We start from the raw sequence: 24639 nt of genomic DNA on the forward strand, positions 1-24639 counted from the left end.
AAACATTCAAATTACTATATATATTCTTTGTCTGGTTTGATGAGCCCTATAGCCTTAGACAGAAAAAAAGTGTAAATGATTTCTCAGTTTTCATTTACTACCCTGTAACACCATGATAATCCCTGACAATGTAATTTTCAGTATCTAGCATGGATGTGTCAAATTACTTTCATCATTCTTCACTAACCCTGTTGCTGCAGAAAACTACATCCTCACTCCATCATATGATTTGTTAGGCTTGGGGTCAATTTGATTTTTGCTTCCATCTTATTTTCATCCTCCAATTTGATCAGGTACTGCAGCAAGTGTATAAATCAGTCAAGAACCAGTGGATATCTGTATAACCATTTAACTAATGATGGAAGAACAATCTCTTAACAGTTTTATTCATTCAGAGTAACTATCAGCTGTCCGTTTCCTATGATGCTTTTCACAGACATTTTGGCTAATGCCAGACTATTGTATTTAGCTTGGGGAAAAATATTGTGCTGAAGAGGTTAAAGTTAACTTAACCTCATTGCTACAATGATACCCATTGTAAATTTTGTTCTGGGTTATGCCAGATGATTTTATTCAGGTAAGGGTAACTCCTTGTGATGAAGTTACCCTGTAGTTTTGTATACTGTAATTTGGAATTTACATTGAATTCACATTAGTATGTTTGTGTATAATACAGGTTTAACCTTAGGTCAAATGCCCAGTTCTAGTAGTCTAAGGCACAATTATTAATGTTAGTCAAACCAAATAGGAACCAGCTAAAAGAATCTGAAGGCATTTTTCTACTGCAGTACATTATGACATTATAAGCAATATATATATGTTACTTGGAAGCATAATCTTGATAGAAAGGATGATGATAAGGTTTAACGTCACACACTACACCCTATCAGGAGGCTAGGACGGTGCCCCTCACAGAGGGTTTTGTAATGTGGAATTTAATGAACCATGCCCTTGGTTCAACTTCACTGGCGATAGGATTCGAGCTGCCCTCGTCTCGACCTTCGCCGTAAGTGATGACGCCCTAACCCGCTCAGCCAGCGAGCTTCCTGGGAATTTGTATTAATTCTCCTTTCTTTGTATTTTCACATAGATGGTAGTCAAGAATCTTATGTATCCTAATCTCATCTACAATAGCAGAAAACAATTTGTTACAAAAAATTAAGTTTTATTTAGACATCTACTTGCTTCTGTTGACTACAGATATGGGTATATTGATGTATCACTGCAATCTTTAGATATTTCACTTAATACATGCTTTGTTTCTAATTTGAAAAATAATTTTTGTTTCCTATTTATTCTTCTATAGAACTGTGCAAAACTACACTTGAAATCTATACCTGGAGAGTGAATTCACTTCTACAAGAGGCAAAATATATAATTTTATTTTTAATATAAATGGTTAAATAAAGTACATTTGTTTTCTCATGCAACAAAATATTGTAATGTACTGACGAAAATGTCAATATTTTGTACAATTAATACTTTGTATCTTGTCAAAGCAACCTGACAAAACCAGTATCAATAAAAACCGAAAATGAGGCACACTGCAGCACAATTCTAACCGCTGCACTTTATTTCTAGCGAGATAAAATATTGACCAACAATAAAATATGGAATTGCAAGTCCTGTCAATTGCACATAGTGGAAAAGAAACATGTTTACAGCTATTATTACACAACACTTCTTTTTTATAATTAACAATTCTAGGGCACTATATTTTGGTAAATTATATCTGGATGCCATACAGCAAATGTGCTGCTGATAGTTTGGATAATATGAATGACAAGATTCATCTGCGAGGAGGTTTGCGATTAAATTTGCCAACGGGCAAACTTGGAGGAGGACCAACTTTTGCAGCATCAGTTGGGGGAGCTGTTGGATCCATTCCCATTGGCTGCGTGGTTATATCAGCGACAGGTCTTCCACCAATGACTTTAGCATTGCTGGGGGGAAGAGCAGGATTAGATACATTGGGAAAACCTCCAGAAATGGGGAATGATTGATTTGAAACAGGTAGGTTTATTGTAGGAACTGGGCAACCTCCAGCACTAGCTGGACTTATGAGAGGAACTGAAGCCCCTGAACTGGATTCAGCCAAATCTGGATTGAAGGTAGGAATATCCTCATTCCTTTCTGATGCTACAGGGATATACTGAGTTGAGAGTACTGGTGATGACAGACTTCGTGGTTCTTTGGAGTCAACACTATCAATCATTTCAGCATCACAAAGTGTGTCCCATGGTCTATACAGTTCCTTCAACATCATAAGCATTGTATCTTCAGATTCCCTAAAATGGAGAGAAAAAATAAAGAATAATAAGTACATAACCACTAAGACTGGTCAGTATAAAGGCATTTTACATCACACAAATATGAATATACAAATTCAAAGCAAATAAGGAAGGGAGGAGGAATTGTATTGTATTTTGTTGCTAACAATTTACCAGATCTATCTTTGTGCACAATATTGTGCCATTGTTGAAGGATATTTCACATTCATGGTGTGCGAGTTAGCTAGAGAATAGTTGTGAATGGACAATAAATTGACATGACCCAAAGTGATTTCTTCATGTCTGCTCAGTGCTATTATGAGTGGATGAGGTGGGTGGGGGGCACCATACAATGAAGCTATGAAAGGTAGACCAGCTTTGTCTGTCAGGCCCTGGTATGGAGAAGCTGTGTCTTGCTACATTGCTTCTGACCTGGGAAGTGGGTATGATACAGGGATGGCCATTCATCCACAAGAAGCTAAGAAAAGAGGGAAAACAAATAGATGATGGATGGGTGAAAGGTAGGTGCATGACTCAACTGACCACTTCTCTTATCAGGGGGAATGGGCCTTTTGACATATGTATGGCATATGTATGAACTGGAGGAAGTAGACAGTTTTAAGTATCTAGGGTTGCATGTGGCAGGAAATGGAGTAGGGGTAGAGGTAAATTATAGATAAAAGCGACTAAATGTCTCGGGATCTGAAAAGTGTCATGAGAAATAGGCATCTGGGAATAGAGAGATTATATGAAGGGGTGATTGTGTCAATGACAGTATGGAGCAGAGACTTGGAACAGTGAGGCACAAAGGAAAAGTTGAAATGTGCTTGAGATGAAGTGTCTAAGAAGTATGGTAGGGGTTACATGGTTGGACGAGAGGAGCAGAAAGGGGGTGGAAAAGGAGCTGGACAACCTGTAAACATATGTCTACACACATCTATACAAATGTTCACTCATTATTACCAATAGGACACATGAGCCTGTAGAGCAAAGATGTATTCATTGAAAGTTTCATAGGGTTTTTCTTGAAGAACATAGTCAATTCTTCGTCCATTGTTCAGCTGACCTATGGGGGGATGGTTTTTTGAGTGACTGTGGCAGCTTTCATCTTCCTCTTCCACTTGCCCCATTTTCTGCTCAATAGCCTGAAAAGTATCATTCAATTCAATTCTGGACACATAATATGTACCTAATTATTTTAGTCTTCAACAAACATGTATATAAAAACAGGTGAACAAGGTATGATGAGCCACTTTTCACATTCATTATCCTTGCAGCTAAGCTAACAAGTTTAAAGACAGTTTCACCATCTTCATGAAACCAAATACTTTAATTACCTAGAGAATCCAAATAATACTCCACATTGAACTCAGTTTACCATCTGAACCCATATAGTATGGTGAGGAAGGCTGGCAACCAATCACCAAGGTGCTGAGTTAAGAAGGGTGGTGTGTGTGGGTGTATTGGAGTAGGTGGTTGGTTTCACTTGGCCACACACCCTTACAAAAGGGACCGATGTCTGTACACACACATTCCTTACCTCACTGACTTGTTGCTCAAGCTCCCTCTGGCTTCCTCCATATAGCTTTGAATACAGGGAATTCCATGTGGATGACACTGTATCCAAAACCAATTGTTTGATGTCGGAGCCAACTCTTCCTATGGTCTCCTTAATTTCTGGATTTGTTAATGAAATGAATATTATTACAGATAAATTTGGTGAAGTTATTTTTGCCTCTCTATCTCCCTCTCTCTCACTCACACAAAATACACAAGATAATTGATTTCCCACTCAAAGAAGGAAAAATACCACAAGATTAGAAAAATGAAAATATTGTACCAATATACAAAAGAGGACAAAGAAAATCCAACCAACTATAGACCAGTCTCCTTTACAAGTACAATAGCAAAAATATGTGAAAAAGTTATCAAAAGTAAATGGATTAAACACTTGGAGGACAAAAAATACTAAATTCAATTTTTTTTTTTATTTAGACGTGGAAGATCATGTGCCACAAACTTAATATGCTTTTACTCAAGACTAATAGAAATAATTCAAGAAAGGGATGGATGGGCAGATTGTGCCTTCTTAGATTGACAATAGTCATTTGACAAAGTACCACACAAAAAGCTACTAAGAAAAATTGAAACAATAGGTGGAATACAAGGAAAGTTATTGGAATGGATGAAATATTTCTTGAATGGGAGAAAAATGAGGGTGGTACTCAGAGACAAGAACTCAAATTGGGAAGAAATAATAAGTGAAGTCCCACAAGGCTCTGTATTGGCTCTGATAATGTTTCTCGTATATATAAATGACATGGATGAAGGTGTGGAATGTCATATGAACTTCTTTGCAGATGATGCAAGACTACTAAAGAGAGTAAGTACAGAGGAAGATTGCAAATCATTACAAGAAGACCTGGACAAAATCTGGAAGGGTGAAATGAATTTCAACATCCAAGAAATGTAGTATAATGGAATTTGGAAAAAGGAAAAACAGAATATCGGGACAATACAAAATTGGTACAAAAGAAATTAAAAAAGTCAACTCAGAGGGGGACCTAGGAGTAACTATCACCAATGACATGGCACCAGACAAACATATCAACAAAATAGTCAGAGAAACTTTCACTTTATTAAGATCAATGAAAGTGGCCTTTGACTATATGAAGAAATTGTAAAGAAAAAATTAGTTACCACCACTCACTACCCTTCCTTCTATTTCCTCCCACCCTTCTTGTTCCACACACCATCTCTGCACACTTTGTGACTCCCTCCTTGAACCATCCTCATTCCTCCTCCGCACCTAGTTCTACTGTCCTTCACTCCCTCCAACTCCTCTCTCAGCTTCTTCTTGTACTCCTTCTCCTTTTCCTTTTCATTTAAGCAGTTCACTCTAAGCACCTCCCTACCTTCTTTCCTTTTCCTCTTTTTCCATCTATCCTCCACTCTCAACTTACCTTCTACCAAAAAATTATCTGATATTCCCCCAGTCTCTCCCCTTAGCACATGTACATCCTTAACTCTTCCTATTATACTACTATCTACCACTACATAGTCCATTAATGCTCTATCTATCACCCTTCCATCCACCATCCTCTCCCATGTGTACTTACATTTGACTTTCTTCTGAAACACTATACTTGCTATCATCAACTCTCTTTCTAGACACATCTCCACCATCAACTCTCCACTACGATTCTTTCCTGGAACTCCACATTTCTCAACCACTATATCAATTGGTTTATTTCCTACTCTAGCATTAAGGTCTCCCAATACTACTACATTGATGTTCCTCCCTAATCCCTCTATGCACTCATTTAAATCTATCCAAAAAGCCTCCCTTTCTTCTACACTCTTCTCACTACCAGGCCCATATGCACTTACAAAAACCCACATCTCCATTCCCAGTTTCACCTTCATCCACATTAACCTTGAAGAAACCTCCTTCCACTCCACTACACATTTACCTATCTCTTCACCTACTAGTATAGCCACCCCTTCTCTCCCTCTCTTCACTCCTGAGAACCTCCCAACTACACTCCCAAACTCACACTCGCCCTTCCCTCTCAACTTAGTTTCACTCAAAGCCAACACATCCATCTTTCTTCTCACAAACATACTACCTATCTCTTCCCTTTTACTCTCATCTGTATCACATCCATGCACATTAAAAGACCCAAACCTTATGGAACTGGTTGGAAAACTCCTAGACCCTCTTATGCCTTTACTTTTTTTAGGAATGTCCCCTGTGGGGCTACAGGGAGAAGGATGCCTGATCCCAATCTCTGTCCCTTTTTTCTCGCCTCATATGATGCACGTAGGAATACTTGGTGGCAGGATTCTTTTCCCCCACCACAGGGTAGTTCATTCATAAAGAAGGAAAGGTACCACAAGATTGGAAAAATGCAAATATTGTACCAATATATAAAGGGGGGTAATAAGGAAGACCCAACAAACTATAGACTGGTCTCCCTTACAAGTATAATAGCTAAACTATGTGAAGTTATCAAAAGTGGATGGACTAAACATTTGGAAGAAAACAATACAGACGCTCCTCTACTTACGTTCATTCGTTTTACGTTTTTTCGATTTTACGTTTGAACCGACGGTAAAAAAAAAAATTGTAAAAAAAAATTTTTGAGTGAATTTTTTGTTTACCGCGCTCTCCGTAGTTCAAATGATACTTGCACACGACGCTGCGTCCATTGTTTACATTGCGCAGACGACAAACTGAACATGCCTTGCCTCCTCCTCCCCCTCCTCCTCCACCATCTCAATTTATGTTGCTTGAATTTAATCTATTTGAAATTAATGTTATTATTTTACAATGTTATGTGTTTAATTAATGATTTAGGGGTGTTTTATAAGATACGGTAATAGAATTTACCGATGTATAGTACAGTAACAACTTACGTTCATTTTCAACTTACGTTCGGCCGTTCGGAACGTAACTAAAACGTAAGTTGAGGAGCGTCTTTATACTAAATCCAAAACAATTTGGCTTTAGACAAGGAAGATCATGTGCCACTAAGTTGATTTGTTTTTACTTGAGGCTAATAGATATAATGCAAGAAAGGGATGGATGGGCTGATTGTGCTTTCCTAGATTTACAAAAGTCATTTGATAAAGTACTACACAAAAAGCTACTAAGAAAATTTGAAATAATAGGTGTGCAATGAAAGCTATTGAAATGGATGGAAGATTTCTTGAACGGGAAAAAATGAGAGTGGTGCTTAGAGACAAAAACTCAGTTTAGGGAGAAATAAGTGGAGTTCCACAAGGTTCTGTATTAACTCTGATAATGTTTGCCATATATATATAAATGACATGGATGAAGGTGTAGAATGTTATATGAACTTCTTTGCAGATGACGCAAGACTACTAATGAAAGTACAGGAAAAGACTGTGAATCACTACAGAAAGACCTGGATAAAGTCTGGGAATGGAGTCAAAAGTGGGAAGTGAACTTCAACATCAAGAAATGTAGTATAATGGAGTTTGGAAAAAGTGAAAATAGAGTATTAGGGCAATATAACATTGGTACAAAGGAAGTAAAAAAATGTAGCTCAGAAAAGGACCTAGGAGTAATTATTAACAAAAACATGACACCAGACAAACATATTAACAAAATAGTCAGAGAAACCTACAATTTACTAAGATCAATAAAGATGGCCTTTAACTACTTGGATGAGATAATGGTAAAGAAAATATTAGCCACACTGATAAGACCAAGATTGGAGTATGCTGCGACACTATAGACACCCAGCACAAAAAAGAATATAAAGAAATTAGAAAGAATTGAAAGAGCAACGACAAAAATGGCACCAACACTTTCAAAATTTACAAACAAACAAAGGTTGTCTAAACTGGAACTACCAACCCTGGAACAAAGAAGAGAAAGAGGAAATTTATTGGCCATTTACAGAATCATGAAGGGCATTGAAGTCCTTGACAGAGAAGATTTATTAAAGTGGAATAAAAGAAAAACAAGAGAAAAAAAAAATAAGTTTCCCACAGTGTGCGGTATTTGGAACTAATTGGATGAAACAACAGTATTTACAAAAACCATACAAGAATTTAAGAACAAACTATATCTTGAAAGATACAAAGACAGGTTACTACATAGCTCCCTTCCCATATAATATAACTAAGTAAATACAACTAGGTAAAATACACATGAGGGAAATAACAATAACATAAAAAGAAATAATGGATCAACTGACGAACCTTGATGTCATGAAATCATATGGCCCAGATGGAATTGCAAATTGGATACTAAAAGAATGTAAAGAGCATAGCTCCCCTTCCCATAAGATACAACTAGGTAAATGCAACTAGATAAATACACACACATTTATCAAAATCTCATGTGATCTAGACTAGAACATTATTCAAAGGATAGCAACTATAGAGGTGAATGAAAAGCTTTACTGTAGCCATAATATAATCAAATGGCCATCCTTTACATTTAAGATCATATTAATATTTCTTTTTCATCAATATAACATTCACATAGACTTAATCAAGGGAAGTATGCCAATATATCAAACACTCAGGTCAAAATGAACCTTACCTAGGTGCATTCGCTTTCTGCCTTTATGGTGAGGAATAAGTTCAGCTCTTAAATCTGTTAGTCCTGGATTGATAAGTGTTTCAAGTCTGTAAGCCACTGGGTCATATGGGTGAAAGATGTTGAAGACACGGTCACAGGTGGGAAGCTTGAAGGACTGATCAAGGCAGCTTATACCACGAACTGTGACGAACATTGCTGAAAAATGTAATTCACATTATATCTATTCAGTATCAGTACCAACACTACTTTCAGAAAGCATACATGAGTATTTAGAGGTGAGAAATGTCACGTAGTCAATGTCCACTTTTTTTTCTCGTATTGGTTGTTAGTTGTCTATCAGCATGTATCTTAACAGACCCCCCCCCCCACCTATCTCTGTCATTGGTGTATACCAGTGTCACACCCAGAAGGTCAACATTAGTAAGATCACAGCAGGTTTTGGTTGTCCTAGCCTCAGGTCATATGGATGCCAGATTTATTATATTTCTTTCCTTATGATTTTACTTTCCTCATTGATGTAATGTGGCCAAATCAATTTAATAAAACTAGTAACAAAGATATTATGAGTCAGTGCATTGTGATGTACTTCAATTTCTGTATTGTAATTCAAGTTTAGATCTATGGTAATGGTGATTCCATCACCAGCAGGCTAAGCATGCGCATTCGAGTTGCCAGTTAATTATCTTGTTGTTTTGCTTCTCTTTTCTGTGTTAGTATTAAGGTAATTTTGGATATGTATATTCTTGTATGTAATTTAAGGTTAGTATGTAAGTGGTTAGGCTGCAATGCAGTTATCCAAAGTGGGGCAGGAAAACTTCCTTTATTGCACCCTTCTGGCTCCATTGACCTGTCAGGGCAATTGTGAGTATTTCAGGTGGTTTCAAACCTCCCTTGCACTATTCTCTCCCTCTTCTTGTTGAGTTGGTGACTGTCCACCCATCTCCTTTTATGTGACTTTTTCCCACAGGGTATGTAGTAACAGCCAATGTGTTACAACACATGTGTTTTTTTTTTATAGACATGAGGAATTATGTCCTATGTCTGGCATGAGGTTTTTGATTTATTTTAGGCTCACCTTATATTAATTTAAGAGTATCATAAAGGGCTTTTTCTGGATTCTCATGTGTGACCTTTTTCTTTGTTTCCTCCACATGTATATCCACATTACGCATCTCCTTAGGAGACTGCAGCTGGGGTTAGTTTTATGTTTCATTTAGTGGATTGTGTCTATGATGTGAGGGGTGGATAGGTTCAAAGGCTCTTGTGTACAAGTATGTGCCTATCATTCTCATGTGCTGCTCTATGAGAAGGATTTTGAATTCTAAGCCTATATGTTCTATTGGTGTTGTTTTAGTGAAGTCTGTTATTATTTCTATTAGCCCTATTTTATTTTGTGTGGTCTGTTTTCTTAATTGTTGGATACCATACTGTGGATGCATATTTAAGTGTAGTTTGAGTTGTTTACATATAGTGATTAGCATTTCTTTTTGGTTTCTAAAACCTATGCTTGCAACTGTTAGTATATTAAACTTCTTCTCTAATTCCAATGTAAGGTCTTTTATGGTGTGTGTGTCAAATGTGCAGTCAAGTATTTTAGGGTTTTTGTTCAGTGAGTAAGGTTGCCCATTCAATCTGACCACTGGGTACTTTTTAGGTTCATGGTAATCAGGGATATGCAATGTTACCAAGGCTTTTTGTGAGGATGCAGACCTTCTGTTTTGTGTCAACAATAATTCTAGCTTATTGATAAAAACTTGAGTGTTTTTTGGCTGCTATTACATAGTAGTGGAGCTGGGCTGTTATTGACAGGTCACTTTAGCTGTGCATCAATAGGGATTCATGATAATACTGTTTTTTGCTGTGACTTGTGAAAGAGTATTTAGTCAAGTAAAATAATGCCTAATGTTCCTCTTGCAGGGGACCCATGGCTCCTAGATAGCTGGCAATGGCTACTGGATTGGCCCACAAGTCAATTGGAGAAGAGATTCAATGTTGTTTGGATAGGGTGAGGGTGGGGCAGTATAGGACAAAGTGCTTTGTGTTTTCTGTATCATGGTTGATACATTACAATTACACTAATGAACTTACCTACAGGTGATCCAAGAAGAAAGAATGCATCTGGTTTAAAACATATTGTTGGGTATACTACAGACAGTTGTCCAGTTCCAGCTACACCAACCACATAATCAACTTGGGATGTGTTGGAGTTTTCACGTTCTCGCAGTCTTATTGAACTTGGTTCAATAGCACTACACTGTCATTGTAGAAATAATAAAAACTTTAATAATAATTGATGCAATCAATTAATCAATCCACTGACCCCATTTTCTTGATGCAAACATAAAGCAATAGTCAAACATTATGTTTAATTAGAGAAGAATGAATAAAATAGAGCAATATGAAATAAATGAAGCTATCACTGATAGTAATTGATGATGATGATCATCATCACTGATAATTGATATAATCAACTACATTAATTATGATATGTGAATCTGTAAATAATGTCAAGCCTTCAATAAATAAGTATTAAATCTGTACATTCATACACACTGGACAAAATCTAAATAATGCCTGAACAAGAGGATGTCATCATTGGCATTACTAACAATTAACCTATAACCTCAAATATCTCTAGCATAATACCTGCAGCCCTGAGGAATCTAACTATAGCCACTGGTTTAGTCCATAGGTCTAAGAGAAGATTTTTTGGTTGTCCGAAATGGATGTCTGTTGTCCTGTATGAGATAAAAATGTTGGGTTTCTTTTGTTGTGATTTGTCCTATGGCAAATTTTATACTTCAGCAGATATACCTAGGAATTAACTCAGAAGAGAAAATAATCCCACATAAGCAAGAGTGATACTTGCATGTCTGTGTTCAGATTATACCATGCACTGAAACATCAGAAATGACTTAATGTTCTACACAGAATTGCAGAGAAGACACAGTATGCATTATCTTTTGCTGTCCTACACTCATTGCAGACAGCTCCACACATCTTCATCATTGATTGATCTATGGGCTGAACCAGTAGCTGTAGTCCATTTCCGGGGGACTTAATCCCTCTTGCAAGAGAGAACAGAGGTAATGGATTAACTGATGTGGCACTTACATTCCCCCCTATCTTATTAAGAAAATTACAAAGTTTTTCTATCTGTCCTTTTTCTAGGTCTAACTGTCCAAGTTCCTCATTTGTAAAAGTTTTCAGGGCTTCCAAGTCAATCTGTTCCTTCTCAAAGGTTTCAGACAGTTCCTCCAATTTCAGATGAGACAGTAACTCTTCAAGTGTGTTAATATTTTCCTGAAAAAAGAAATATAATTAATTTTGTTATATATAAAGAATAAACAAATATAAGTACAGTACTTGCAAATCTCCTAGCTTAGAAGGTCCACTATATTTTTTCCATTTTATTTTTCCAACTTTTAATTGAATTATGTAAACTGCTGTGATTAGAAGAGAACTGAGTTGTGATTCAACAAGATGGATATGTGGTGTGACAAGTTGTAGTATGAGGCATTCTGTAACTTTGGAGGGGGTACAGAGAAATGTGACTGGGTAGTGTGATGCTGGAACTATTGGGTCTTTCTTGTTTTTAGGGATTGTGATAATTTTCCCAGACTTCTATATGTTGGGTATAGTGTTGTGTGAATAGCAGTAGTTTGCAATGTTGGTGAGTGCATGTATGCCATGTGGTCCAAGGTATTTTAGGTGGATGTTGCTTATGTTGTCAGGGTTATAGGTGGATGAGTGTTTGAAGTTTTGGCTTACATGTTTTGTCTAGCTATCTATGAAGGGTGTATAGTCTGGATCTGTAGGGAAGTCTTTCTTACGTCGAATGATGCATCAGTCATCAGGGTGAAGGATGAGATGGCTTGTATGTGCAAAATAATTCATGAGTATGTTTGCTTGTCTGTTTGAGGGTAAACTGACTGTTGTTGTGGTAATTGCTGTGCGAGAGCATTGAGCAAGGAAGGGAGAAGGCAGGAGAGTAGGATGAGTGGATAGTGGCTGTGTATAGATGATAAGGAAGGGAGGGACATGGAAAACGGGGTTTAGGGGGTGCTTATGTGTGAAGAACATTTTGATGCAGCCTGAAGGGATTTCTCACTGTCTTCTTTTTTTCTGGATGAGGGGATGGAGAGGGGTGTTGCCAATCAAATGAAGCAGCCTTGCTATGGATATACTGTGTCTTGCTGCATTTATTCTGACCCAGGGCAGTGGGCAGAATCTAGGAATGAACTATCATTCATGAGGAGCTAAGATGAAAGGTATAAAGTTTGGGTTGTGTGTTTTTCTGTTGTCTCTGAATATGTATTTCTTGTTTGCATTTTGTATGGTTGTACTGATGATGTGCACAGCAGCATCTATTTCTGTGACTGATATACTATTCAGTGTCTCAAATTGTTGTTCTGTCCCTTCAGTGAAAGCTTCCCAGTTTGCTCTTTTGAAATTGGTGTATGCATGTCTGTGGCCAACTGGGGTGTATCGTGTTTTAGTGATGATAATGATTGGAAGATGATCAGATCTGATTGCTCCGACCTCAATAACTTGTTATGGATTCCCTTGTCAAGGATTTCTTAATATACAACATTCCAGCCTACTGAATGGTGAACATAGCTAAAATAAACCCGTGGAGGACTACATATTCATACTCCCTTAATACCATTCCTCCAGACAATTCTTTATCAACTTACTTTGCTTTCAGGAGTCGAAGATTCATTTTCTTCCTTATCCATCTCTGATTCTGATGTTGGTTGATTCATGAGGAGGTCAAAGAGGATAACAGATCCTAGAGAGTGACCTCCAAGCGAGACATGACCCGTAAAAGATGGGTTTCTTTTGCAGAACAAGTTATACAGCCGATTCATCTCTGAAGCTACTGTATTAAGGATGTGCTGCACAAAAGAACATATATAAAGATTAATCAAAAGTTACACTAAACATGCAATAAACATTTTTAATAAACAATGTCACAATAAAGTTGGAGTTGAATATGTGATACAAAATCTATATCCATTCACTGAAGGAGAGCTGGCAGGTAGGGCAGATCAAGGAACAGTGGGTTTGGGCATAAGGAAAGATTAAAAAGTGTGAAAGACAGAGGTGGAAGGAGTGATATCAAGGGGAGGACTGAGAATGAGGTAGATGGATGGGGTGCAAGGGACCTTAGATGTAATTTTTATCAAGCAGGGAATGGAGAGGGTAAGAGATAAGTGTGAGTGGGGAGTATTTACCTAATTGTTTTACCTAATTGTAGTATACAGGAAAGGAGCAATGCTCATGGGGTCCCGTCTCCTATTCTCTAATTTTCTACCTAGACTCAAATTCATGTACAGTTCTAACTTAATCTATGTCTTTTATTTCCAATTACCATATTTATATTTGGCAGAAATATGGAATATAAGAGAGGAAGGGAGGAGGAATTTCAATGTGTTTGAGATGAGGTGTCTGAGAAATATGATAGGGGTTACTCGGCTGGATAGAGTGAGAAATGAAGAGGTAAGGAGGAGAACGGGTGGAAAGGGAGTTGGGAGATAGGGTGGATGAAAGAGTATTGGGATGGTTTGGACACATAGAAACAATGACTGAAGAAAGATTAGTAAAAGAGGTGTGGAAAGCAGAGGTGGAAGGAGTGAACATGAAGGGATGAGATGGATGGATAGGGTAAAAGGAGCATTGGGAAAGAGGGGAATGTCTGTTGGGGAAGGACAGGAGAAGACAGAAAATAGGGGTGAATGGAGAATGGTTGTGTATGGATGATGCTGTGATGCATGAAAGGGAGTGGGTGGGGGATGGGGGGTGAGTGAGTATGTGTGGAAAAATAATTGGATGCAGCCTGAAGGGATTTCTCCCTATCTTCTCTTTTTCTGCATGAAGGGATGGAGAGGGGGGGTTGCTGTGGATTTGCTGTGTCTTGTGACACTGCTTCTGACCCAGGGCAGGGGGCGATATGCAGGGATGACCCATCATCCAGGAGGAGCCAAGATGGGGGGAGGGGTGTGTGTGAATGGGAGTGGAGTATGTGGGGATAGAATGGGTGGGAGTGGATTTTATGCCATTGCTTTTTGGCTACCTCCCTTGTAAGGGGGAAAAAGCCTTTTGTATATGTATCTATGTAGATCTGAACTCATGTATTGTTTGATCTTGGGCTATATCACCTTCTAAGCTATTCCACATATTTATACACCTATATGGAAATCTGTATTTCTTTGCCGCCTTTCAACATGTGGTCTTTCTTAATTTACTTCCATAATCTCTTAAAGCCTTCCCATCTTTAATCAGGTCTCTTCTATCAATGCAATCTATTTCCTTTAGTGACCTGAACACTGTAATCATGTCAGCTCTTTCTCTTCAGTCTTTCAAAGTTGGTAAACCCAGTATTTTTAGTCTTTCCTCATATGGTTCATCTGCCAGGTTGGGGACAGTCTGGTTGTTGCCCTTTGTATTACCTCAATTTTGCTTATATCCTTCACTCTGTGTGGGAACCATACTACTGATGCTTATTCCAGTCTTGGGAGTATCAGGGTTTTGAGATTTTTTTTCATCATCTCTTCATCCATATAATGGAATGCCACTTTAATCTTCTGCAGTAGATTAAAGTGGCTGTAAATGGATGTGGAAATGACACAGCACAAAGGGTTCTCTATTTTCTTCCATGGGTGGAGGAGGGTAGGGGGTTACTATATAATGAAGAGGTGGGGTGAACCAGTTCCTGCTGTTGGACCCTGCTGTCGAGGTGGTGCATCTTGCTGCATTGCCTCTGTGCCAAGTAGTGGGCAGTGGACAGGGATGACCTTTTATCCACAAGGTGCTAAGATGGGTGTGGAATACATGTGTGTATTTACCTAACTGTAGTATAAAGGAAAGGACCAACACTTGTGAGGTCCTGTCTCTTACTCTCCAGTCAATCATACCTAGTTTCATATTCATGTATGGAGCTAATACAGAGCCTTGTGGGATGGCACTTATCACATCTTCCCAGTTTGAGTTTTTGTCTGTGAGTACCACAATACACTTTAATTCTCGGCCATCAAAATTGAGAGACTCAAGAAGGCCAAGATGCAGAAATTGAAAATGGTACAGCCAAGGACTCGAACCTGTCTGCATGTTGGCCTCATCGAGTCTCTCGATGTTGATGGCTTAGAATTAAAGTGTATTGTAGATGATAAAAATGTATATCTGTTCACTGGGACCCATTCAGTGTTGTATATACATACATACATATATATATACATATATATACATACATATATATATATATATATATATACATACATATATATACATACATATATATATATATATATATATATATATATGTACAACACTAACACATTTGTCACGTGCTAGCCTAGGTTCAAGTCCTTGACCGTACCTCGTTTCAATTTCTGCATGCTGGCCTCCACGAATCCTCCTTGATGTTGATGGCTTAGAATTAAAGTGTATTGTGGTTGATAAAAAATTGATATATATATATGTATATATATATATATATATATATATCTATATATATAAGGAACCCTTACAACAGTATCATGCATAGAAAAAAGTAATAGCTATGCACTGAACATATGCTGATATGTTGACCTGATAAGAAGGCCAAATTTGATTACCTGACAATATACAGGGCTTGTGAAGAACAATATGTCAAGAAGTGTGTCATTGGTGAACTCTCTCAACTTGGGAATAGACCGCAATGTAATTGGCTTGAGCCTCTCATCAATTCCAGTAGCATCACCATGAAGAGCCTGTGGGGCAGAAAATAATTATCAGTATGAGGAATAATAAACTATGATCTATATATACTCTATATCCCTAAGTCTTTTTTCCTCTTATAAGGGCATTGCCAAGTGAAGGGATGCACCTACTCCCCCCCCATATAATAATAAATCATGATCTACATGGCCTATAAGCTTCACTTCAATCGTAGGAAAAAATTATGGACACTATCATCAGAGATGCTATTGAACATCATTTAGAAAGTAACTGATAAATGATAGCCAGCATAGATTCAGACGGAAACGTTCTTGCGTGACTTACTTGAATTCTACTACACAGTCATATCGAGTTGTGACAAATGAAACAATATAGATTTAATATATTTAGACTTTGCAAAAGCTTTTGATACCATTCCCCACAAAAGACTACTTATTAAATTAGCTTCACACGGAATAAGTGGTAGCCTATTAAGTTGGACTAGTAATTGGTTGAATGATTGAAAATATGTCCAAACCATCCTAATACTCTTTCATCAACCCTATCTCCCAACTGCTTTTCCACCCCCATTCTCCTCACCTCCTCATTTCTCACTCTATCCTGCCTAGTAACCCTTAGCATACTTCTCTGGCACCTCATCTCAATCACATTTAATCTCCTCATCTCCTCCTCTCTTATGTTCCATGTTTCTGCCCCATACAGTGCTGTCGGCACAATCACTCCTTCCTACAATCTCCTATTAGCATCCATTCCCAAATGTCCATTTCTCATTACACTTTTTAATCCCACATGGCATTTACTCACTTCTCTCACTCTACATTCTACCTCCACCCCCACTCCTCCCTTTCCCGCCACATTCGCACCCAAGTATCTAAAACTATCCACTTCCTCCAGTCTCTCTCCGTTAATACTCACTTCCAGTCTGCTGCCACTTTCTCCCCTTGTACATCTCATCACCTTGCTTTTACCCACATTTATCTTCAACTTCCTTCTTTTGCACACCTTCCTAAACTCTATCAATAGCTTTCTTAATACCTCCTTTGATCCTGCTAAAAGCGCAGTGTTGTCAGCAAACAACAACTGGTTTATCTTCCACTTTTCCCAATTTCCTTTAACCATCTCCAATCCCCAACCCATTACCCTTGCATTTACCTCTTGCACCACCCCATCCATATAAAAATTGAACAGCAAAGGCAACATAACATGTCCCTGACAAAGTCCCACCTTTACCTCAAACCACTCACCCTCTACATTTCTAATTCTAACACAAGCTCTACTACTCTTGTAAAAACTCTTGACTGCTCTTAACAGCTTTCCTTCTATCCTATCCCATATATCTGCAATACTGTTCTATCTACCCTGTCATAAGCATTTTCCAAATCCATAAAAGGCCAAAAAACATCTTTACCTTTTCCTATAGCTTTCTCACATATCTGTCTTACCACAAAAATCTGAGTCACACAACCCCTACCTGTCCTAAACCCACACTGTTCTTCACCAAGTACTCCCTCTGTTCCTCTTCTAATCCTCTTCATCAAGACCTTTTCATAAGCCTTTCTAACTACACTAAACAAACCCATCCCTCTGAAACTATTACACTCACACTTGTCCCCTTTTCCCTTGTAAAGTGGAACTATACAGGCACTCCTCCAGTCCTCCAGCACTCTAACCTCTCTTAAACAAACATTAAATATCCTTACCAGCCAGCCCACCATCACTGTACCTCCTTTTTTTAGACATTCTGCATGAAATCCATCCAACCTAGGTGCCTTACCTGCTCTCATCTTAACAACTGCCTTCACCTCATCTTTCCTTATTTCTCCTCCATTTTCCTCATTCATCACAGTCGTTTTCTTAGCGCTTCCCTTTGCAACTACCATTCCCTCCCCACCCTCCTTCACATTTAGCAACTCCCTGAAATACTCTGTCCATCTTCTTCTTCCTGCTGTCTCTTCCATTACCATCTCTTCATCAGCACCTTTTACCTTTTCTCTACTTAATTCACTTCCTCTTCCTCTCTTAATTTCTTTCCAAAACTTATATTTATTACTTTTAAAAATTTGTCATAATCTTACCCACCCCATTTCACATCTGCTCTCCTCTTTGCCTCCTTTATCTTATGCTTTACTTCTCTTCTCTTTTCTTTGTACCTCTCATATGATTCTCTTGTCCTATTTTGTAACCAATCTGTGAAAGCTTGCTTCTCTTTTACACCTTTCTTTGCTTCATTATCCCACCACTCACTACCCTTCCTTCTATTTCCTCCCATCCTCCTTGGTCCACACACCATCATTGCACATCTTGTGACTCCCTCCTTGAACCACTCCCATTCCTCCTCCACTCATAGTTTTACTATATCCTTCATTCCCTCCCACTCCTCTCTCAACTTCTTATACTCCTCCTTTTCTTTCTCATTTAAGTAGTTCACTTTAAGTACCTCCCTACCGTCTGTCCTTTTCCTCTTTCTCCCTGTATCCTCCACTCTAAACTTACCTTCCACCAGAAAAACATCTCATATTTCCCCACTCTCCCCTTAGAACACATACATCCTTAATTCTTCCTACTATACTCCTGGTCACCACTATGTAGTCCATTAATTCTCTATCTACCACCCTTCCATCCACCACCCTCTCCCATGTGTACTTATGCTTGACTTTCTTCCTAAACACTGTATTTGCTATCATCAACTCTTTAGACACATCTCAACATCAACTCTCCACTATTATGTTTTCCTAGAACTCCACACTTCCCAACCACTGTCTATTGGTTCATTTCCTACCCTAGCATTAAGGTCTCCCCAATACCACTTTATAATCTATACATGCATGATATACCCACACCCTACACCTCATTAATACAGATCTCTTCTTACACCAGCCTCCAGAAGCATATCCATAGTCATATCACTCACTGCTCCATCAGCAAACTGAGACAATACACTGATGCATACCAAACCCCCTGATGTCTTCTCTCACTTGAAAGGATTGAGTCCACCTGGCGAGACTGTGGTGTGGTCACCATCCAGCCCTTCTAAGCTACCATAAGAGGTTGGATGACTGCATCCCAGATAACTGTCCAGAATGCAACACTTCACCCCATACTATACAACACATTATGGAAGACTGCACTCTACATAATCATGCAAGCTAACAACACAATATAAACTTTATAAAGGATTTATGGGAAAACCCCATTCCAGTCAAGGCATTCCTCAGGGAAACCTGACTGCTTGGCCAGACAGTCTAGGGAACGACAACAACAACTTGTGTATCTATCTCATTTGTCAACACTTTTGACTCATTTCTTACTCTCACCTTGTGCCATGAGATGGGGAGAAGTTCCACACGACCAACCAAACCCTGATCTTTAACTCTGCTAAAGTTGGTAGCCAACAACTGATCTCCAAGTTTTCTGAAGTCATTCACTGTAAAGAAAAATGTTAAAACCAAAACTTAACTGAAAAATCTGACCAGCTATAGTTATATTTTAATTTTTTTCTGGTTGCTGTTGATGGTGACTTGGATGCCATAGGACTCAGGCAAAAGAGACCTGGGGCAATGAACTGATTTATTTCTTTTTCCCTCAAACAATTACTATTCTCTATAACCTACACATAACTTTCACAAAACAGAGTGTTTTTAGAGCAGGTTTTCTAAAACAATCTTATATATCACAAAACATTGTGCTTTATCAAGTATATACAGTATATTATACTGACAAGCTGTTCCCATATTTTCTTTAAAATTTACTTTTCCCTCAAAACTCACCACATTCCTCAACTGCACGAAACCTGAGGTCACATACTGATCCAATACCATGGACCAAAAACAGGAGGTGGTCAATCTGCTCATCCTCCCCATCCTCAATAATGAAATCATCCATTCCACGTTTAACATACATTGGGGTAGAGGCATCCTTTGGGAGAAAGAAAAAAGGTTATAAAATAGTCAATATTAACTGCACTTTCTATAAGGACCAATGATGGGTGTTTGTACATAATGGTCCTGAAGGACAAACACTGTAGTGTGTCATCTCCCAATATGCAAGTAATTGTTGTTGGTCCCTTATCTGTATCTATGCTAAACTTATGTCAAAAAGTTTCTTAAAAAATATTATTAAGCAGTAAATTGGTCCCTCAAGCTCAAGCTTTTCTATAGAAATGTAATTTTCGCAGGAAAATTAATTTTTCCCTGATACAAACCTGAGGTACTCCTTACACTAGGATACTCTCGCGTAGCGCGAATATTTCTACTGCGAAATTAAAATCCTCACTCTGGGTCTGGGCAACACTTATCCTCAGTAAGGGGCCCCATTGGGGCAAGGGGGGGGGCCCTTGCCCTCCACCACAAGTCTCGCACACTATAACCATTCTCTGAGCCAAGTATGATTTAAGCACAAGGTTGTCAGGCAAGGAGAAGGAACTGTTTAGAGGGGTGGTTGAGGAGGGCCATTAAAGGTAAGGAGTACCTCAGGTTTGTATCAGGGAAAAATTAATTTTCCTGCGAAAATTACATTTGTTCCGAAGAATACAAACTCTTCGGTACTCCTTACACTAGGAGACTCGGACTTAGGAGGGAAGGAAGTTGTTATCTAGCCTGGGAAACCGCTGTAAGGAAAATCTAGTGTGCTAAGACTATGTTGACCAGACCCCTATACATTCCCCTCACTTTGAAGTGCACCCCTTTCTGTTCCCTGGAGTGGAGACAGAAAGGTTATAATCACTTTTGTACCACTGAAGGGCTTGAATTGATTCCCTTGGAATGCTTGAGAGCCCGCGGGTGAGGTAAGGGAATGTAAGAGTATGAGAAGGATTTTAGAAAGTTATCCCTGCAGTTGCCGAGCCAGAACCTGGATGAGTTGTCAGGGTCGGCTGTGTGCTCTTGAGGAGGGGTATATCATTTTCAGGACTTCTTGGGCGGCCACTATGGGGCCCAAAGATAAGTTCCCTAAAGATTCCCGCATAACTTCTTTGAGGTAAAAGGAAGTGAACGTATTCTGGCTCTTCCATATACCTGCTTGAAGAACCTGGTTGACTGACCGATTCTTACTGATGACTAGGGAGGTCCCTACTGCCCTCAGGTCATGGGCAATCTGTGTGGTTCATGTCGCAGGCTCTGCGGATGACTTCCATTGTCCAGTAAGAAATGGAATTCTTAGTGATGGGCTACCTTTAGTAGAGATGAACAACCACTTTAATTCTGGTCGAAGATGTTCGGTTCTCTTGAGGTAGGTCCGGATGGCTTGTACCGGGCACAGAACTGTTTCAGTCTATTCTCCCCCTGCAAATTCGTCTAAGGATGGAACACTAAAGGACCAGAATCTAGGGTCGGATTTGGCAGGATCTTTGTTTTGGCAATGAATTGAGGCATGAAAGTGAAGGAGACCTCTTTCCATCCTTTGGAATGGGCGACTCTATAAGAGATGGCATGTAACTCCCCTACTCTCTTGGAAGATGCCAGGGCTAGCAGAAAAAACTGTCCTCTAGGAGAGGTCCTTCAGATGTGCCTCTCGGAGAGGTTCGTAGGGGGGACCCCTCAGAGAGTTCAGGACTAATGCCACATCCCGCGGAGGAGAACTGATTTCCCTGGGAGGGGCATGATCTTTGAAGTGCCTGAAGAGCATGGAAATTTCCTGTGAAAGGGCTAGGACCATGCCCTTCAGAGAAAACACCTGAGTTAGAGCTGCCCTATAGCTTTGTACTGCCGAGAGGGAGATCTTCCTGGACTTCCTGAGGACGTGGAAGGAGGCGATCTCAGGAATGGTGGCTCGAACTGGGACTAACTTCCTGGAGTGGCACCATTTTGCAAAGGCGCATTTCCCTTGATAAAGGTTAGCTGAGGAAGAGCAAATAGGAGCGGACATGTCCTCAACCACTTCTCTGGGAAAACCCTTCTTTAGGAGGATCTGGACTATAGTCTGAACGCGTGAAGATTGAGTGCTGAAGGGTTCTTGTGCCAAGGCCCGTTGATGGGTGGATACAGAAGATCTGGTCTTCCCTGAAGGGCCAGAGGCTCTTCTACTGCTAGCTAGAGGGCGTCCGGAAACCATGGGGCTTCGGGCCACCAAGGAGCGATCAAAGTCATCCGAAGGTAGGATGCGTGTCTTGCTCTGAGGAGTACCTTCTGGAGCAAGGGAAATGGTGGGAAAGCGTAGGAGTCCAGGTTGTCCCAACTTTGCAGAAGAGCGTTTTCTCCTGCTTTCAGAGGATCCAGGAAAGGGCTGAAATATATTGGGAGTTGGTGATTCCATCTCATTGCAAAAAGGTCCACTAGAGGGGAGCCCCATTTGCTGAGGATGAAGTTCGCTACCTCTCGATAGAGGGACCATCTGTGTTGATTATCTGATTCTTCCTGCCGAGGTGGTCCGCCCAGACACTCCTCTTCCCCGGGATGTAACGGGCTTTGAGTGACACCTGGAGATTCTTGGCTAGGTTGAGGATGTCCATCATCAGAAGGCATAGTTCCTGGGAGACTGTGCCCCCCTTGCTCGTTTAGGTAGGCTACTACCAAGGAATTGTCCGACATTATGCCCACTACTTTTCCTGAGACTTGATCCTTGAAGTGACGGAGAGCCAGGAGTACTGCTTTCAACTCAAGCCAATTGATATGGGCTGTCCACTCGACTGTGGACCAGGAACCGCTGATGTGATCGTCGTTGAGGTGGGCTCCCCAGCCCTCCTTGGAGGCATCGGAGAACAGGAGGACTTCGGGGGGAGATGGGCCGAGGGGCATCCCCATGAGAAGGTTGCATGGGCCTTCCACCAGAGAAGAGAATCCTTGACTTCTTCGGTGAGGGAGATGTGTTGTAGGGGTTCTCCCTCTTGCGGGGCCCACTGAGACTTGAGGAGCCGCCGTAGCGGTCGCATTCTCTGTCTACTCCAGGGGATTAATTTCTCTATGGAGGCCATATGGCCCAGGAGGATTTGGCATTGTGTAGCCGTCAGGAACCTGGTCGATAGTGCCTGTGCAACTAGAGATGCGAGATGCGGGATCCCCTTTCCTACTGGGAAGGATTCCATTAGGGAGGAGGCCAGGACCATACCCAGGTACGTGACTCTCTGTTCTGGTAAGAAATCTGACTTTTCCGGGTTGACTACTGTGCCCAATTTCAGGACAAAGGTTAGGACCATTCTCAGGTGTTCTTGGCATAGCTGGGCGGAATGCATCTTGGAGGTCCAGCGACACCATGAAGTTCCCTTCCCTGATAGACGCCCTTACGGACTCTGGGGTGGCCATTCGGAACTTCGTCAGGGAAAAGGAACTTGTTGAGTGGAGACAAATAGATGACTGGTCTCCACACCCCTGTTGTCTTTTCTACTAGGAATAGCCGTGAGAAGAACCCTGGGTCCGGAGTCGAGACTTCCACTAAAGTTCCTGTCTGGAGCAGAACGGAGGATTCCTCCGCTAGGGCCCGCCCGCGAGCCGAGTCCGGGTGGAAGCTGCTGACTGGGATGGGATAGAGGGAGAGGTTTGGGACAGTGGAAAAGGGAAGACAATAGCCCGTCTTAATGACTTAGTAGGTCCAGTCTTCCGCCCCGGCCTCTTCCCATGCTCTCCAGTAGAGGGAGAGGCAACCCCCTATCTTGTGCGGAGGGGCTGGCGAATTCCTAGGAGTCCTGTGGGGGAGTCCGGAGCCTCTATAATGTTTGCGTCTAGGATCTCGGAGTCCACCATATCCGGGGGAATCAGCGCGTGGGTGAGCATAAATCTTCCTGAGGAGGGGGTCATTAGGGTTCCCCGAGGATGGTGTCTCTCCTGCGGGACTCGAAGTTGGCTCAGGACGTTGAGAGACAGGAAACCTGATGCTTCAGGGCTCTGCTCGCGCTTGCCAAAAAGCCTGGAGGTCGCATTCTTCCTGGGGTTGTAGTGCGGGTAAGAACTCCCACGCCGAGGCAAGGAGGCGTTCTAGCCAGGAGTTCACCGCCAGGGACAGAGCCAGTGATTGAAGGTGGGAGCTGACTTCCCTGCCAGAGAGGAGGACGTTTCGCCTGCGCAGCGACTCGGCGTCCGCCTAACCAGCTCTGGTAACCTCGCCGGGATCGAGGCTGCTCCGAGGGTTGACCCCGATGGGGTGTAGAAGCGCTTCTGGTGTTCCAATGGGACCGGAAGCCAACGCGTCTTCTCGGTCGTCCTTGTTGCGAGAGCGTCGGAGGCCTGGGCCATGGCTCTCGCCGTCTGCGTACTCCATGGAAGGTGGAGGGGAGGAGGCTGGGCTTTCTGAGAGTTGGCCGTCAGGAAGATGTCAGACTCGAATGTGGCTTCCTCTGCTTTCGGGTGGCCCAGTCGATTCGCCCTCCGAACCCTCGCGAGGACGTCCGAGAAGGAAGGAGGGACCACCATCGAGGATTCCGACTGGGAAACGGGAGGGGAAAGGGAGCGTGCCCCCCCCCCCCCTACGGAGCTGTGGACATCGTCGTCGGCGTAGGAGGGGTCGGCACGGGCAGAGAGGAACCTCACGCTACCATCCCGGTCACTGATGGGTACAGAGGGGGGCCGAGCAAGTGGAAGATGGTCGAGGGGGGCCCTTGGGGGCGGTGACTCCTCACGAGCTTCCGTGCGGTGCACGAACCGC

At 40.9% G+C, this 24639-nt stretch overlaps 1 protein-coding gene across 3 annotated transcripts in view; it reads right to left on the minus strand.

Annotated features, from left to right (window-relative positions):
- Positions 1–1144: 1144 nt before the first annotated feature.
- LOC143035284 (triacylglycerol hydrolase DDHD2-like) overlaps positions 1145–24639 on the minus strand; it is a 59516-nt gene continuing 36021 nt past the window's right edge. For all 3 annotated transcript variants that reach the window (XM_076202152.1, XM_076202154.1, XM_076202153.1), the window contains exons 7-16: positions 19836–19983; positions 19383–19492; positions 15966–16100; positions 13047–13247; positions 11464–11652; positions 10438–10603; positions 8350–8544; positions 3811–3947; positions 3234–3415; positions 1145–2288 (exon numbers count right to left, since the gene is read on the minus strand). In XM_076202152.1, coding sequence (XP_076058267.1) covers positions 1790–2288; positions 3234–3415; positions 3811–3947; positions 8350–8544; positions 10438–10603; positions 11464–11652; positions 13047–13247; positions 15966–16100; positions 19383–19492; positions 19836–19983 — 1962 coding nt within the window. In that variant the 3' untranslated portion in view covers positions 1145–1789. The remainder of the gene's footprint in view (positions 2289–3233; positions 3416–3810; positions 3948–8349; positions 8545–10437; positions 10604–11463; positions 11653–13046; positions 13248–15965; positions 16101–19382; positions 19493–19835; positions 19984–24639) is intronic.

The sequence above is a fragment of the Oratosquilla oratoria genome, chromosome 18 (assembly GCF_046742065.1).
Source record: "Oratosquilla oratoria isolate Oo_2021 chromosome 18, ASM4674206v1, whole genome shotgun sequence".
Lineage (NCBI taxonomy): Eukaryota > Metazoa > Arthropoda > Malacostraca > Stomatopoda > Squillidae > Oratosquilla > Oratosquilla oratoria.